The sequence below is a fragment of the Sturnira hondurensis genome, unplaced genomic scaffold, assembly GCF_014824575.4.
Source record: "Sturnira hondurensis isolate 20B ecotype Veracruz unplaced genomic scaffold, ASM1482457v3 Scaffold0021143, whole genome shotgun sequence".
In the NCBI taxonomy this organism is placed as follows: domain Eukaryota; kingdom Metazoa; phylum Chordata; class Mammalia; order Chiroptera; family Phyllostomidae; genus Sturnira; species Sturnira hondurensis.
Window position 1 is genome coordinate 15,588,547 of NW_028093774.1, and position 18,743 is coordinate 15,607,289.

Sequence of the window (18,743 nt, forward strand, 5' to 3'; positions counted from 1 at the left end):
GAGAGGTCAAGTGAGGTGATGAGAGCCATCCTAGACAGATATGCACGCAGGGCCCCAAATGTCTAGTAAGTAAGTGAGCTTTGGATTTGGCTGGAGTCCCTGACTCAGTTCTTATCTGCAAGGGGAGCAGGTGGGTCTCCGAGACTTCTTCTGAATCTGTGACAAATACGTTGTCTGTATCATCTAGAGTTTTCTAAGTATATGGCACCTCTAAAAAGAGTCAGTAGAATGAGATCGATGGGTTTCATTTCATGAGTAAATGTTCTCCACTTGGAAAACACTGCATAGGAGAGTGTTCCCAGAGAATGTTTCTGTGCCAGTCTAGTTGCTGAAAGGCTGTCTGTGTTTGAACTGAGCTCTTCTGCAGCAAAGAAGCATGGTCAATTTTTCCTAGCAAAATCCCAACAGTTTGGATCCTATCACCCCACATTCTGCTGACTCTGTAGGTCAAACTCAACCTGTAACTCTCTTTGTATACATCCTTTCACATTTTTATATATACTTAATTTTTAAAGTATATTTTATTGATTATGCTATTACAGTTGTCCCATTTTTTTCTCCCCTTTATCCCCCTCCTCCCTGCATCCCTATACCTTAGTTTATATCCACGGGTTATATATATACATTCTTTGGCTTCTCTATTTCCTGTACTATTCTTAACGTCCCCCTGTCTATTTTGTGCCTACCAATTATGCTTCTTATTTTCTGTACCTTTTTCCCCCTTTTCCCCCACCCCCTCCTCACTGATAACCCTCTATGTGATCTCTACTTCTGTGATTCTGTTCCTGTTCTAGTTGTTTGCTTAGTATTTGTTTTTGTTCTTTAGTTTCAGTTGTAGATGTGAATTTGTTGTCATTTTACTGTTCATAGTTTTTTATCTTCTTTTCCTTAGGTAAGTCCTTTTAACGTTTCATATAATAAAGGCTTGGTGATGATGAACTCCTTTAACTTGACCTTATCTGGGGAGAACTTTATCTGTCCGTACACTCTAAATTATAGCTTTGCTGGATAGAGTAATCCTGGATGTAAGTCCTTGCCTTTCATGACTTTGAATACTTCTTTCCAGCCCCTTCTTGCTTGTAAGATTTTTTTTGAGAAACCAGCTAATAGCCTTATGGGAAGTCCTTTGTAGGTAACTGTCTCCTTTTCTCTTGCTGCTTTTAAGATTCTCTCCTTATCTTTAATCTTGGGTAATGTAATGTTGATGTGTCTTGGTGTGTTGATTCTTGGGTCCAACTTCTTTGGGACTTTCTGAACATCCTGGACTTGCATGTCTGTTTCCTTCACCAGACTAGAGAAGTTTTCCTGGATTATTTGTTCAAATAAGTTTTCAATTTCTTATTCTTCCTTTTCTTCTTTTGGCACTCCTATGATTTAGATGTTGGAACATTGAAAGCTATCCTAGAGGTTCCTCAGCCTCTCCTCATTTTTTAAGTTCTTGTTCCTTTATTCTGTTCCAGTTGGATGTTTATTTTTTCCTTTTTTCCCCAACTCATTGATTTGAGTTTCCTTCCCTTCACTGTTGGTTCCTTGTATTTTCCTTTATTTCTCTTTGTATAGCCATTGTTTCTTCCCTCATGTTGTGACTGAATTCAGTAGTTTCTGTGAGCATCCAGTTGCCAGTGTTTCTGCCTCTGATAGGTTGGCTATCTCCTTGTCACTTAGTTTTATTTCCAGAGTTTTGGTCTGATCTTTCGTGTTTCTTTGTCTTGGTGCATCCACTTAATTTTGTATAAGTTCTCAGGAGGGGATGGTGTTGTGCTCTGTGTCCCTGGAAGCACGTGCATAATTAGCACCAGAGGTTGTGGAGGCTTGGCCAGTCAGCAGTTGCTGCCCCATCCTTTCCTTTCTGTACAGCTGGGTAAGACATCTCACTATGTCACAGGTTTTGGTAAAGAGCGCATAGCCTGTCAGAAGCCATAGGAAATAGTTTGAGCACCTCTAGGGTACTGCTCCTTGGGACTCTGCTCAGAAAAAAATCACTTAGGTTTTCTATTCCTCAGTTTTCTCATTTGTAGAATGGAAAAATTATAACTTTTTATGACTTAAGAAGGTGGTTCAGAGGAGCAACCTTGATAACACACTGGAAAGTGTTTAAAATTATTTAAAAGCTAGGCAAAAGTTCAAGTATCATCATTACCAAAATTTTCTTCTATTGAATCATTTCTCCCAGTAAACAAACATGCCATAATTTCTACAATGGAAAAAAAATAAAACCAACCTTTTCTCCTGACCCAGTATCCACCAACTACTGAGACATTTGCTGCTCCCTTGTAGCAGTAAAACTTCTCAAGGGTTTGTTGCGATCACTGTCTCTGATTCTCCTTCTAGCACACTCTAACCAGACCTCACCAACAGCACTCCCCTGGGGCTGTCCTTGTCATGATCACCAGTGTCCCATATTACTAAACCCAGTGGCCATGCCTCAGCCATCAGGGCATTTGTCATAGCTGGTCACTGCTGCCTTCTTGAACAATTGTTCTACTTGGCTTCAACCAGCACCGATGGCTGCACACTATTTCTTGTCAGCGACAAATAAAATATTGCCAAACCTGGCACAGGTGCATACTTACAGTATAAAGAACACATCAGTGGAATAGACTTTGGTCAGGTCAGGGAATATGTTAAGCCCAGTGTTGAAAATGCCACTAAAGTAATAAAAAAGAAAAAAAATAGATATCAGCTAAGAAAATTAACATATAGGAAGTAGAATAATGTAATACCTGAAAGCATGGGTTTTGAAGGCAGACTGAAAGCAAATCCTAACTGCTGCACTAAATACCTGAGTGACGCGGGCAAGTCCTAACCCTTGGATGAGATGATATTCCCTCAAGGTACAATAATCTAATCTAGTCCACCAGTGTCAGAACTTCTTTTTTGTTTAGAAGAACCTGGGGATTGTTTGAACCAAGTAAGAGTCCAAGGAACAGCGTTCAGATTTCTGCATGTGTGTGTGATTTTCATGTTTTAGTTGGAAGACACTGTGGGTGTCCATGTGTGGGTCTTGTGAGGATGGAATACAGGAGTGGGACAGGTAGACAACGTAACTACCCAACTCCAAGCCAAGCTTCCTCTTTCAAACTCTACTTTGTACTGAGCTCATTATTTTGCAGGGACTGTTTCCTCCTGGTAGTCACCGGGAGTACCGTGCAGCAGCCCCATTTAAAAACTGTGTCCAGCCAAGGAAAAAAAGCAAAGATATATTTTCTTTCCAAAGTTTGTATCATCAGGACAAAATGTCAAAAATAAAAGATGTATGTTAACAGCATAAACACAAAAACTCTCAGGTTCTGGATGCCTCCCAGATTGAGTTGGTAGCTATTAGACTATAGGTAGTAGAAACAGCTGTTTTTTTGGAGAGGTTTGGCATGGCGTAGCATGAGACCTAGACACTACCAGGGAAGCTTTAACCAAAAGTCTTCCAGCAGAAAAAACCCTAGTTCCACTGATTTACGTTCTAAGGTGACTTCTGACCTGACTCCTTCTAGAGAGGACAGAGGATTTGAAGAGGAAGCAGGAGCCAGAGGTCTCAGAAGAAGCAAAGAGAACATTGCAGAGAACAAAGGAGGGACATGAACAAAAACTAGTTCAATTGCAATAGTGGTTTGCATGGGAGAGTAGGGGAAACAGGCCTGAGATTCAAGTGGGGAATGTGTAGGAAAGGGCTGAAATGCCAGATTAGGGACTTGGATCAGGATCTCTCTACTCAAAGATCTAGACAAGTCATCTCCTTTTTGCTATCTCCTCTAACTACCTGTATCCCCAATACTGTATGTAGTTCTCATTGTTCACTTACCATTAGTCCCCTGTATGGGAAGAACTTTTCTGTTTCATATATAGTATCCTCCCCAGCTAGACTGTAAGCTTCTTGAAGGCAAGGACAATATTTTAGTATCCCATGTGTTTCCCATAGAGCCTTGCACATAGCAGGGATCATTGTGTCAAAGTTGTTTATTGATTGAAACACAAAGTCCATACAGGAGTGATTGCCTTATCCCATAAGTTGTTGTCACTCCCCAGATACCCCTTCAGTCACATAGCCTATTAATATCCCTTTCTAGTCTTCCAGCATCTCCTGATCCTACCTCTTAAATACTGAACTATTCTTAGTTCTACCCCCACCCCCAAATACAACCTTTGTGTCTTTTTTAAAAAGCCCTCACCCAAGGATATGTTTTTATTGGTTTTAGAGAGAGGGCAAGGGACACAGAGAGAGAGAGAGAAACATTGATATGTGAGAGAAACATTAATTGGTTACTTCCTGTACATGCCCGAACCAGGGATCAAACCTGCAACCTTTTGGTGTATGGGAAGATGCCCCAGCCAACTGAACCACCTGGCCGGGGCTACCTTTGTGTCTTTATCATGTTTTTCCATCCATCTGTATTTGTCTTCTACCTCAACCCCCTTCTTTTCCTGGACAACATCTATTCATCCTTAAAGACATTTCATAAAACATACACGGCTATATACTTTTATGTAAAATCCCTAGATGTAAATGAACTGTGTCAATAGTGATTATTTCTGGGCATTGGGATTAAGGTTGATTATTATTTTTTTCTTTCTAATATTTTTGTGTTTTTACCTTTTAAAATGCATGTGAGCAGGAAAGTGGGAAGATGGGAGGCGCTCCTCCAGCTGGAGCCGAGAGGACCCGAGGCCACACATGTACATCCACCACACACGTTTTTGTTGAGCACCTACTCTGTGCTAGTCAGGAAAGATGTAACAGAGAATACCAGTGTGGTTCCTGCTCTCATAGAATTAGACTTAAGGTGTCACCAAAGCTAAGCAGTGAGTGCTGTCCCTTCCATTTTTGCCCCGACAGCCTCCAAAAGATTGGATTTTACCCCTTGTGGCTTTTTAATTTTTGCTATGCAGTAACTACTCTTATGTATTTGCAAACCCTTTTTCTGATAAAATTGACCAGTGGGCACTCAGAGTTCTTCATTTTGTTTGGTTATACTCTATTTAAAAACATGTATGTATATATATGTATACACACATATATAATGTTTGCATTTTCTCCTTCATGTCTCTTGGAGCAGGTCTCTGGTCCCAGCACTACATGCTAACTGTTGAATAGGTTTTTATTTTTACATAGAATTTATTTATTTTTAGAGAGAGCAGAAGGGAGGGAGAAAGAAGGAGAGAACATCGATGTGCAAGAGAAATAGCCATCAGTTGTCTTTAGCATAATCCCCAACCCGGAGCCTGGTCCCCAAGCCAGGCCTATGTCCTGACCGGGATGGATGATTTTTGGTTTGCAGGATGATGCCAAACCCACTGAGCCACACCAGCCAGGGCTGAATAGGTTTTTTTTTTAAATGTGGACTATTTCACCTGATACTTTGCCTGATGGGAATGGGGGAGGAGTATGCCATAGGATGTGATTTGCCCCAGGTCTTACCCCACTGAAAAATGATCCTGGCCCACATCATGCCAGGGAGATTCTTGGTAGACAATAACATTATAATTCTCTAGAAAAAAAAGTTAAAAGTGGTATTAGAGTGGCCTTACTACTTACAGGAACTTGAGAAGAGGCAGCTCTTTTAGGGCACCGGGGTCTATGAAAGTTAAGCTTCTGGTATTCCGAATCTCTCTATAAAAGTTACAGAGAGCACATTCACCATAATACATCCATTTCTGTTCTTAGCAAAGATAAAACAACACAAATCAGGTTTAACATGAGAAGAATACACATTGACGTGACACCCCACAGACTCTTCGTGCCGGAAGTCAGTCCCAACACAGTGCTTGGGGCTCTTTGCAGAGATGTAGTAGCTGTTCAGCCCTCTCCCATCATTGAGTTCGTTTTGGTCCATTTGCTTTTATGGTAACCTTTCTTTTCATCTTCGTCCCAGAGCCTTTTCTTACTTTGAGGTATAAGTAGGAAAGAAACACCTCTGCAGCGGTTTCTGGAGGACAGAAACCTTCATTACAGACAGGAGCAAGTATCCTGGCCCTGGCTGGGAGCTGGAGTGGCTTCGATGGGTGGCAGCAAGGTGATGAGGGCAGTGAGGTGCCCCTGTTCATTGCTATTTCAGAAGTAGTAGGTGTAGTGAGTCTCAACAGTTCCCTTGGGTTTACTTTCCTACACCAGTAATTCAAGACTCCTCAGCACATGTGGTACACATGTGTGTAATCTCCATAGCTGGGTTTGCATGCTCATCAAAATGCACAGTTAGCATTAGTGAAACTAGTGATTGTTAGAAATAGGCTTTCGCTGGTCAGACTCAATGTAGTCAACATGCATAGATTGGTTAGAAGAGTTTCAAGGTGCCCCCCGAGCTTACAGGAAGAGCACGGAGGAGCCCAGGAAGGCCCCTGGCTTCTCCTCTTTGGGATGGACCCAAGGCTTGATGCCTGAAGGGACCTGAATTCAGTTGCTGATAGTGACAATGACAAGACTTAGAATACTGCAGGAGAATTTCCACAAATTCATGCATGGCAGGTACAGAATTAAACGACTCTGGGCAAATTTAAGTTTTTTTAAAAAGATTTTATTTATTTATCCTTAGAGAGAGGAGAGGGAAGGAGAAAGAAAGGGAGAGAAACATCACCTGGTTCCCTCTTGCATGCGCTCAGGTGGGGGTACTGGGCTCACAAGCCAGGCACGTACCCTGACTAGGAATCAAGCCAGCGATCTTTTGGTTCCTAGGCCACCGCTCAATCCACTGAGCCCACCAGCCAGGGCAGATTTTTGGGATATTTATAGAATTGTGCAACCGTCACCACAATCCAGTTTTAGAACCTTTCTGTCAATGACAAAAGTGACCATGTGTTCATTTGCAGCTAATTCCCACCCCCTTTGCCATGCTTAAAAACCACGAATCTGCTTTCTTTCTCTATAAATTTGTCTTATCTGGGCATTTCATATAAATGGAATCCCAGATATGTAGTCTTCTGTGTCTGGCTTCTTTCCTTCGGCATAACGCCTGTGAGGTTCATCCATGTGGCGCGCATCGGCAGTTTGCTCCTTGGCATTGCTGAGTAGTCAGATGGACCCGAGATTGACTCTTAGCTCTGACACTCTGGCTACGTGACTTGGGGCAAATTCCTTGACCTTCTGAGCCACAGTTTCCTCATACATAAATAGGGACAATAACAGCTCCTGTTTCGTCATAGGGCTCTTGTGAAGATTGAATAATGTCTACAAGGAATTCGATGTGTGACCTGGCACACAGTGAGGGCTCTGTAAACAATTAGTTTATTATTGTTATTCTCCTGAGTGTAAGGAAAGTTAGAGCAGACACCGAGAACTTGGGTTGGGCTGCGATGTTCACACAAAATGTAAAAGCAAAACAACAACAAAATGCTAGGTTTGTATTTGACTAAGGATGTTGAGCATGAAACTGACCTTGGAAAAGAGAGGGTGGAATTAACTCTGAGAACAGAAACCATCTACCTCAGTTTACTGTCTATGTTAATATGACCTTACTGGCCCATTGTTTTCATTGCCATAACTTTTTCCCAGATAAATAACTTTATTGTTCACTATGGGTTCTTTTTAAAAGACCTACCAAGCCTCACAGAACATCAATCGTTTATATCCCAGAACTCTGAGAACCCTCAGTTCAAAACCTTTGTCCTGTTTCCACTCATCTTATCATATCACGATCTTTACCCAACCAAGACCCTGCATTGAAAGACCCACTTTAAACTACATTTAAATTTTTCTGCTGTTTTGATACTAAAAACCTCTCTCCTGAGAATCCCTCTCTCCTGGGTAAACTGGGGTGGGTGGCCACCAGCTGCACAGTCTCACATCTGTCCCGCCCTGCCCTCGGAGGGACTACAGACTGTCAAGGAGGTACCATCTCTGCAGGGTGAGCAATAAACTCCCTCCAGAGCTTTCCATCTGGGGAGGAGGGTTTGAGCCGCGCTGTCAGAGACAATCAAATGTAAATAATTTAGGAGAGTTTAGGGAGCTGTCTCGAATGTGGTTTGTAGTCTAGAAAATTGTTCCGTAAGAGTCTGTGGTTTAATAAGCAGACTTCAGTGAGTGACCCGAGAGAATGTTACCATGAAATGAACTGCAGCCAAATGAATCAGCTTTAGAGGTAAGGAATGAAAGGGAAAGAGGCAGTACTGTTGGTTACAGCTGATTAAACGAGCTGCAGCCTTCATGGCTGCTGTGAGGGAAGAAAGAGGTGGGAGAGGCTGCAGGAGAGGGGGTGGGGGAGACACAAAGAGAAGATGGGTTTCTGGGGCAAATGTAAGAATTAAAGGAAAGATAAATAAGAGATACTGCAAGAAAACACCAGGGAAAGGAAACCACATTCCAAGGCAAGAAGGCAGTCACTCAAAACCCGCTCACAAGTGACTTTAAAAAAATCTATGCTGAGAGAAAGGTAAACTGTGTATGCTATCGCTTATCTGTGGGATCTAAAAAGCTGAACTCAGAGAACCAGAAAGCAGAGTGGCTGTTAAGAGCCTGGGGACTGGGGACGGGGAAATATCAATCAAAGGGAACTGACCTCTCGTTATGAGATTAACAAATTCTAGGGCTCTAATATGCAGCACGGTGACTATAGTGAATAATGCTGTACTATGCACTTGGAAGTTGCTAAGAGAGATCTTAAATGTTTTCACAAAAAGGAAATGGTAATTACATGATGGGATGGAGGTGTTAGTTATTACTATAGCAGAGATCATTATGCATAATGTACGTGTATGAAATCAACACCTTGTAGGTTAAACTTACACAATGTTGTATTGTTAATTATAGCTCAGTAAATCTAGAGAAAAACTAAAAAATCTGCTGAAGTAAGGAAGGGGTGGGAGTGTTGACTGCCAGTAGTTAATTAAATGGAGACAAGGTCAGAAGTGAATGTAGCTGGTAGAAGAAGCTTTTCTAAGAAAGCAAGCAGGGAGGAGTAGAAGTAAGTACCGTAGAACCTCTGCTCATAGAAGGGTGAGAGAGGGTCCATGAGTGAGTTCCAAGCATGCCTGGGAAGTTGAATGCGAATCACAGTTTTCAGTTAAGCAATCATGGCCCAAGCCTACAGGAGGGTAGTGTTGCTGCCAGGAAGTTGGGGGCACGGAGGGAAAGGAAACCTACATGTAATTGAGTACAGTGGGCTGGAATGGAGATATCTTCCCTAGCAGGTATGAACAAAAACTGAAGGTGGAGGGGCCACTGGGTCAGCAGCCTGGATCCCTGCATGAGTGCATTGGGGAGAGATGCCCTGCCGACCTTCTCCTTCACCCAGTATTGTCCCAGGAGCAAGAAATAAACTCCGGTTACCTTAGGCCTGTCCCACGGTTTTATGTTTGTCCATTTCTTATAGTAATTAGCCTACGGAAACCAATATCATAAACACTGATAAAATTCTTAACATACAGAGTACACTGTTCACAGTGGCCAGCTCTGGGAGATAGGTTTGGAGAGTAGAAAAGTGTGTGATTTTCACTTTTTATTTTTATCTTTTTCAAAAGAAGAAAAAATGTAATAAAAAGCCTGCAAAAATCCTGAAGTTAAAAAACAAAGCAAAGCAACAGAGATTCTATACCCATTTTTAAAAAATATGCCGGGCCACATAGTGTGTTCGACTCTTCAAGTCCGCTCTTCTGTGGAGTGGGGTGATTTAACTGTGTCAGGGAAGTATCTGAAGATTGTGAAGCTTGTTGGTTAGAAAAGCCCAGCTTTGGAAGGTTAAAAGATAAGAAAGGGAGTGGGTATATACTTTGTATTACTCAAGACAGTTCTGCCAGTGAGAGAATGGCAGAAGTGACTTAAGTGAAGGAGGTGATACCATCCCCATGTTGCGAACACAACAGTGGAGACACGTTTACAAAGGTGAGGTGCCCGATCTGTTAAACAGCTAGAGGCAACCCTGGGCCTTGATCTAGGACTTCTAACTTTAAATTTAGCCTTTTTTTTTAAGTAATGGGAAATCACCCACCAGAACTAAGAAAAAATTTAAATACTCATCATTGTTTAATTTCCCTTCATTAGATTTCAAATTAAGTTGACCTTTAAGCAAAAAGTGTAACATGGGTGCCCAGGTGTGCAGTGTTTTCAGAAACCAGCAGATTAATAGCTTAGCATACATTAGGTTCACTTTAGTCATGTGTCTAGATTCTGGATTTTTAAAAAATTTTTCCTGAGGAACATTTGTTAAGTCTCAATAAGAGCCAAGAACAGAGAAATCGGCTTATTTAAAACAACTGGCGTTACGGCAGGCACGTAGTAGCCCAGCCTAAACCCCAAGAATATGGGAAATCAGCAAGGTGAGAGGAGGGAGTGCTCAGGTTGGAGGGACAGGGGGCCAACAGAGGGAAAAGGGAGGCCTAAAACCCCTCTAATCAAGAAACTTTCCAACGACTGATTTCTTTCCATCGTCTGGTGGCCCCCTTCCCACCTCAGTTAAACAGGCATTCGATCGTGGCATTTGACTGTGATCCTCAGGCTTAGAGGTATTTATTTGCCCACACCCTAAACCTCCCTGGCCCATGAGCAAAAAGCACGCCAAACTGGGAAACAAATTGAGGGCAATAGTGAAGCCAAGCTGGCATTTCACCTGCCAAGTTCAGTGGGGCCAAAGGAGATGAGGAAGCTTCAGACTTGCGCAGGACAAGGAGGCAGACTGAGAATGAAGTATCTGAGGAGCAGAGAAGCTGACCTGGAAGCGGGACTTTTAAGAAATATGAATGTGTTCATGTGTAAGATGACGCTGTTTAAAACAAGAAACTGAAGGAGACGTCAGCCAAAACCTAGCCTCAGCCAGTGCCCAGCTTCTTTTCAACTTTTACTTTATTTTGATTTTCAATATTTTTCTAGTCTGCTTTTAAGTTCCAATAGTACCAAAAAAAAAAAAAAAAAAAGGACAGAGGGAGGCCACTCTGACTGTTCCTAGGTCTGCTCTGGTGAGTGGCGGGGGGTGAGATTCACTAAAATTAAACAAAAAATTATTTGACATCTTTTATGCACAACTTTACTGCGTGCTCTGGGAGATCTAGGGAAGTGGAAACTAATTATTTAACTACTTTAAAAACAAGATGTGCATATATTGGCAAAGCCATCATTCTGTGACTTTGAATACTCCAAATGCTGTATAGTACCAAGGTGAAAACTAGGAACAGAATTAGGTCAATTAATTTTAAAGTAACATTTTATGTTAGACTTCTATAACATCATCATAAGTCACTTGGGTCTTTTTAACCTCAAGTATTAATTTCAAATTAATGAATATGAAAGGAAACTTTAATTTTTTAGAAAAATTTATTTAAATTGACTATAAAAATGTGAAATCTCTCATAATTCCATGATTCAAAGAAAATCAGGTTTTTTTCCTTTCTGTAAGTTTATCTTTTTTAAAAAATAGCATTATGTCAAAAGCATTTCCTCTGGGATCAAATAGTCTAGGACGACAGACTTCTAGTGCTTGCTCAGTACTTTGTGTTCACCCATTCTACTTAGCTAAGCATGTGAGCCATTTCCAAATTTTTGCTAGTATAAATTAACTCAGACAAATGGCTCTCTATGTAAATTTTTCTTACTCCAGCATTTATTTTACTAAGGAAAATTTATAGATGTGAAATTACTCAAAAAGTATAACATCTGACAAAGTTCTTGGTTATATGAGATCTTTAGCCTCTATAGTCCTGATTTTTAAACTAGCATGCACTTTTTAGTAATAGTCTATAAATCCACAGAATAAGTCATCTCCACATTATCAAGGCTTTTCAATGAAAGAAGTCTTAATTAGTCTACTTTGATAATTATCAATGAAGTATTTTAGTACTAACATTCCATTATGTGACTGGGGAAAAATCACCTATAGCCAAAGGGTGATAGTCATGATTTTGATGCATCTTCTAACTGTTGAGGAATTAAAATAATAGATGTTAACTCAAATTCTTTATTTCTTTTTCTTTTCCATTTTTTAAATTTAATTATTTTTCAAGTACAGTTTTCTGTCTATTAAATTCTTTATTAATGTTGAGATCTTTGAAGCAGACTGAGGAAAATGTAAGTTTATCAGAAGATTTTCCACTGGAAATGGAACTTTGTAAATGTGGTTTTTTTGAATCGCTGGGAAGATACATATTGTTCCTTTCATAATTATGTAATGATCAGGACTAAGACCGGTTCTCTGAGACCTCCAATAAATCCACTTGATTCAATTTAATGAATTGAGAAAATTAAGTTTTATTACACTATTTGCTAAAAACCACACATTTTATGTACCTAGCTGTAGAATTTCTATTTACTTGTGATTTAAAAAAACATCCCTATACAAGTAAAAACATCCTTCTGAAGGCAGCATTTTATTTAATTATGTCTGCTTTTCATTAAAGAGATGTTATGGTTTTACAATGGTTTTGAAGGCAGACACTCTTGGTTTCAAATTCTGACTAATTTCTTGGCCGAGTAAACTTGGACAGGAGCTGTCGGCCGAGTGTTACCATCTTCATTTTACATAGTAGAAACTGGGGCTGAGTGAGATTAAGTGGGGCAGTATGTGTGAAGCACTCTTAGCACAGCCCTTGCCCATGAAAGGCATTCAGTGATTGGGAATTATTATTAATCGGAGCAACAACAGCAATCACTTATATTCTATTGGCTTCTTTAGAGAGGAGATGAAATAGATGGAAGTGGCCACCAGTGTTTCACTTTACAGGTATAAATCTTTATCCGATGTACACTTTAGGGTCCAAATAGTACCCTGGCTGAAGTTTAAAACCCGGATAACTGGTTTATGTCTACTTAGGAGCCTCAATAAGAAACCTGTAAATGTTGTAGTTTTCTCTTGCAAATCCTCAATGTCTTTTAATCATCCTTAACTGATATATCAGCATAATGGCCACTTCTTTTGGCTATCAAATTACCCTAAACAAAGTGGTAAAATAACAATCATTTTATTATAGCTTAATTTTGTAGATTAGGATTTCAGCCAGTGCTAAACTCGGTGATTCTGTTGCTCCATGTGGGATCCACTGGGACCACTGGCTGGTATTTAGCTGGTGTCTGGATTGATCTGGAGGGCTCCGTGTCTGGGGGCTGCTAGAAGGCAGGGCTCAGCTGGGCCTTTCTCCATCATCATGTAATCTAAGGACCTCCCCATACGGTCTTCCCATTAGCCACAGATGGATTATGATTGCCATCTGGAACCCCCAAATTATCAATCAAGAATGGCGGTGGTTTGGGTCTATGCTGCATTTTTCTTTCTCTTTTTAAAAAATATTTTATTTATTTATTTATTAGAGAGAGAGGAAGGGATGGAGAAAGAGAAGGAGACATCAGTTGCCTCTCACATGCTCCCCAACAGGAGACCTGGCCTGTAACCTAGGCATGTGCCCTGACTGGGAATTGAACCAGTGACCTTTCAGTTCGCAGACAATGCATAACCCATGGAGCCACACCGGTTAGGGCTTATGCTGCATTTTTCATTGTACTTACATATGCGTCATTTTGCTCAAATTGTAGAAGGAATGTGATTCCAGCCGCTGCAGAGTTGCATCTATTGATAAGTAGCTAAACATCACAAAAACATAAGACAAAATAAAAAATTAGGGTTGTGAACTCCAAACACACTATTTTGATGTAACTTCTTTGTCAGGGGCTCCCTAGATCATAAAACATATATAATATTCATGGTTCCTTCTGAATGATGTTAAAACTAGTTACTATTTTTTTAGATCTGGTGAGACGTGAAAGTTTCTCAATAAATGAAATCTATTCATCCTTCAGGATTCATTTAATTGCTACTTCCTTCAGAAGCTTTCCCTAAATTTCCTGAGTAGGTCAAATTTCTCATAATATATCCTCAGGGCAGCATGAAATTCTTTCCCTAGTGCAACTTGGCAACTGTTTGGGTGAGTTTGACTTGTGTTGTCTCATTACACCCCAAATTCTCTGAAATGGTGAACTATGTTTGTTTCTGGTAGCCAGTGAATCTCAAATCCCTTTCGCAGTGTTTGACATGTAGCAGATTCCTAATAAATGTGTCAAGTGAATGAATGATTAAATGAATGAATAGGTAAGTTATGCAAAAGAGCAGAAAGTGAAAGATATTACAAAAGAAGTCAAGAATGAATGAGGCATTTTTAATGGATATCTAATAATGTGGAATTAAAGATGTAGTTTCAGAGAAGATGAAGAGAAATCCATAATGCTCTAGTGGAACATTCCATGGAATGATAACTACATTGTATCTTAGCAATTTTATTCTTGATTTGGATGATGCTAAAAAAATTAAGGTTTGTTCTGAACTTTTAAGTAAAAAGATAACAAAATTTTACGTAGTAAAAAAAGGGAAAGAAAGAAACCTCTAACTATGAGACTACATAAGGAATGACATTTCAAATAGTTTCCTCCAATTTCATCTTGTAACGGGGATGACTAATGCAGCCAAGTTCAATGATGGGATTTTTATTGAGAGGAATGTCTATGACATTTGGGAAAATTAACGATTAACAAATGGTGTCCACCTGTAGACACAGTGGAGATTCTCAACCCTGGCCATACAATTGAACTACTGGGAAGGCTTTTAAAACAAAAAGAAGTCCAAGACTTGGTCCAGGATAATGAAGTCAGTGTTTATGAGGGATGGGGCAAACACTTATATTTTATAAAGCTTCCCAAATGATCCTACTTTGCCCTAAAGTAGGGCTCAATAAACATTTGTCAAGCAAATGCATGAATATAGACAATTGGAGACACAAAATAGGTCATTGGACAGGGAGATGAGGGAAGAGGAAGAGCTGAGGGGAATTTGAGGTTTTCAGCTTGCAGGCCACTAAACACTGGTGCTGTTAAAAGGACTAGGGAAGGGGGAAGGTGATGAGTTTATTTTGAATATGCTGAGTTTGTCCTGGCTGTGGGACATCAAGGCGATGATGTTTGGAGGGAAGTTGGTAAAGCAGGCCTAAACCGTAAGTGCAGGTCAGGGCTAGAGATGCTCCTTTAGGAGTTAGTTGTATTAGATAATAATGAAATCTGAAGTCATTGACTACACTTATGGAAAAATATAAGCGTTTGTACTAGTGGTAAAAAGTGAGTAATTAAGATAGATTGATTATACATAGATAGAGAAATCTGTTTATGGGAGAGACTTTTAGGTAAGATTTTGCCACATTCCAAGATATACTAAAATACATCAAGAATTATTAAATTTTCAAGAGCAAATTAATTTAAATTTATTTTAGGTTTAAAAATCATTTAGGCATTAGGGAATAGACATATAGCAAAATCAAATAAACATCTTGTGCATAAAATATTTGTATGCATTATATATGAAGATCATTTTTCTGGATAGGACACATTTAGAAAATAACATGTCATAACTGCAATATTTTTATTTAAAAGAAATGACTTACATCCTGGAAATGTTGGGCAGATTTGAAAATGCACAACTGGGAATGGTTTTCAGATGAGTCTCTGTAAACTTCCTATAAAAATGATACATGATTAGAGTTTTAATCATTGGCCTTTTCTCATAACCCACCTTAATTATACAGAACACATTATTAGAGGCATAATGGCCCTTACAATATATATTTCATTATACAAAATCAACAAAAATAATACTCATTGGAAAAACAACCATACATTTCTTTCCAACAAAACAAGAATTAGGAGTGAGATTTAAATGCAGCAAATAAATCCTCAAACTTCATTTTCGAATTAGCAGTAAATTCATATGCTGTGTCTAACATCATATTCAGTTTGCTAACTAAAGGGAAGCATAATATATTCGTAAGTTTCTTAGTACTACAGAATTCACATTATGTGCTTGTCAATGGAAATGCCATCAGAATTAAAAGTATGTGATATATCTTAAAAATTAAAAACAGTGGTAAGGTTACAATACTTTTGCCTGAGTAGAAGTCCCTTCCTCTACTACCTTATTAAATCGTTTTCTTGCTGCAGTTTGGAACTAACTGACTGACAAGAGCTAATTCTCAGGATCATGACATCTTTGTTGCCCATGGAACTTAAAGTTTGAGGCTCTTCTTCCAGTGTGCTTTTTTGGATATTTTTGGAAATCTGAGATGGTTTTCCTTATAGATAATGAGACATCTTTGTGCATTCCAGTATGGCTCTCCACCTAGGTGCTCGTTTTTTACTTCCTTTCTTTGCTATAGCAACTGCTCAGATACAATCCTGCATAGAAAATACAATCCTGCTGTCCTAACTCAGTTTGCATCATGCTTACCATCTTCCCCCGGGGCTGTTTTGCCATTTAGATATCGGTCACCACATGCCATCCATTTAGTATCCCATTTGAAGATTTTGACTGCAATTGTGTTATTTTCCTCTCTAGGCTGCAAGGGTATTTTTCAAGAATCTATTTCCTTGATCTATGCATTCTTCGAACTATTCATTTTTGCAGAACTGGAAACTGGAAATTCTAAATATGGGGATGGGCAAATGTAGGTTTACGCTTGTCCGTATGGAAAATAATACAATAATTAATAAATAATGCAAGAATAAATGCAGTGTTTTGTGTGTTCACAGCTGTAAACCTACTTTGGCCCCACCCTGTTTTTAGAACTTCCAGTTTCCAGTTCTGCGGGTCAGGATCCTGAAAGTCCCCCCTCCATCCTAACGATGAGTAAAAAGCTGATCAGACTGAAAAATCAAAACCTCTTCTTGTATCTATAAGAGAGGGATGACCTAGGGCCAACTGCTGCCCCCAAGGCTGAGGAGACTGCCAACAACACAGGAGTCCGGCTTCACGGAGCAGAGACACCGCGTGGAGGCGCCTGGGGAAGCAGTGCCAGGCCGGAACCCCTGCACCGTGATGACGTATTGCTGGAGGCCCAGAGTATGAACAGTTGTGAGAGCTGAACACTACAAGGGGACCCAGGCATAGTGGGACCTCCACAGTTTTGTGAGGTTTACCTCCATTATCTTGACCAGGTTCTAATAGTAAATGTCAGCGAGAAATCCCCTTGTGCTTCAGGCAAAGAGGGGGACAGGAACTGCTTGGAAGTGCACCAGGGCACTGTTCTCCTCTGTTCTTAACAAGGCCTGCCCACAGGGGAAAGTGGTTAACCGAAGCCTATCTGACCCGCGGAAGGGAAATACACAGCTCTGGCCCAGTGTGGCACCCTGCCCTGCAAGGAAGAGAGAAAAACACTGAGAAATACTCGTGAAGTTCACGGTCTAGAGGCGCAGGCTTGCTGAATGACTAAGACTAGTCAAAGGACAGGAGAACGCTTCCCCTCTCCAACACCTCACCACCACATTACTACAGGCCTATTCATAGCAGTTCCTTGTACTCGCTGTATTTTGTCTGCTTCTGAAGAATTACATCTGTAACTTGACGAATCAAAGCCTCAGCAGGACCAAAATAGTTGCCAGAAGAACCTATTCAATAATATAGTCAGCATTATTGGGACATTTGCATGGTGACAGATGATTACTAAGTGGGGCGATCATACTGGAAGGTATAAAAATGTCAAGTCACTATATTGTACATACGATACTATTATAACTAATATAATAATGTGTACCAACTGTACTTAAATAAAAACAAAAGGACCTATGAACTTGGAGGGTGGGAGGTGAGGTGAAAGACAAAAGGGCGGATTGTCAGCCCTTTGCAAACCTCCGTGTTTCAGCATGAGGCCCAGTGTTGCCTTCATATGATTGCAGAAATTAGGTCCCATAAGTTACTTGCCCTTCCCCACTGGACTCCTGTTTGCATTCGCTTGATTGGTCCAGATCTGAGATTCTGAAGTTACAAAGAGAGGGGAATAACAAGCGTCTGACTAAAATCTCTGAGAGAAACTGGGCCATGACAAAGGCAAACAAAGAGTAAGATACCCACGTGTTGGGTATCACCCAGGGATACTGAGTTTCTTAAGCTCAAAGATAGTCTGACGTACAGAGCGTGTCCTAGGGCGTGGGTCTGGGGCACACTTGTTGTAAGACTGTACACACTGCTTGTAGGTAACATGGAATCATTTGCAACTTGCATTAGCTAAAAATTTGGGGTTTATGCTGTGTTCAAAAGTAAATAACATATTTAATTTAAAAGAAAATTAGAATAATGTTTCTAAGATGTTTGACTTGGAGCAGAAATAGCATCTAAGTGCTATTAATAAACTTTGGGGTAAAGATGCAAGTATTATTTACATCCTTTCCCGATGTATGAATTCCTGCAATACATAATACATGTTTCTTGAATTCTCTCTTTCTCTTCCACACAGAGAAGCACACACACACTTTAAGTTGAACAAAGATCTTTTCCTAGTACTGGGTTAGTCATAGTTGATGGGGTTCAGGACACACTGTCCCCAGATATGGCACCGTGGCATTCTGAATATTTTAGGCAGGAAGAATTTGAGAACTAGCAGGTGCAGGAATTGATCTGACCCTCCTTCGTCCCTAAAGCAGGTTATAAAATCTTCATGTTGGAGGCGTCCTTGCTATACCCAAAGAAAAGGAGCATCTTGATCTCTAAAGACAGTGAGGGGAATCTAAAGGAAGACGCCTTGCTGAGTTCCCCCCAGTTTACTACCCTTATCTCAGACTTCTTTGTCCTATCATTTTCCCTTGACTTTCCACTCCTCATCACACTAGCGTAACAATGTTCAGGTTTAGCTACTTCTCCAGCTGCTCATTTCCCTATGAAGGCTTCTATGACACATGACACTTAGAAGAAATAAAGGTGTGTGCTTTTCTCTTGTAAATCTATCTTCTGTTAGAAAGCTCCAGTTAGTAAACTAGGGCAGAGGGAAAAAAATAAATATGTATTTTCCTCCCCTGTAGTTTCTGGCAGCGA

General features: G+C 40.2%; 1 protein-coding gene across 3 annotated transcripts in view; it reads right to left on the reverse strand.

Annotated features, from left to right (window-relative positions):
* Positions 1–18,743, reverse strand: part of TSHR (thyroid stimulating hormone receptor) — a 96,292-nt gene that overhangs the window by 36,942 nt on the left and 40,607 nt on the right. For 2 of the 3 annotated variants that reach the window (XM_037031479.1, XM_037031478.1), the window contains 4 exons: positions 15,328–15,399; positions 13,409–13,483; positions 5,528–5,602; positions 2,574–2,648 (listed from right to left, as the gene is read on the reverse strand). In XM_037031479.1, coding sequence (XP_036887374.1) covers positions 2,574–2,648; positions 5,528–5,602; positions 13,409–13,483; positions 15,328–15,399 — 297 coding nt within the window. The remainder of the gene's footprint in view (positions 1–2,573; positions 2,649–5,527; positions 5,603–13,408; positions 13,484–15,327; positions 15,400–18,743) is intronic. The other variant, XM_037031480.1, reaches the window with a different exon arrangement.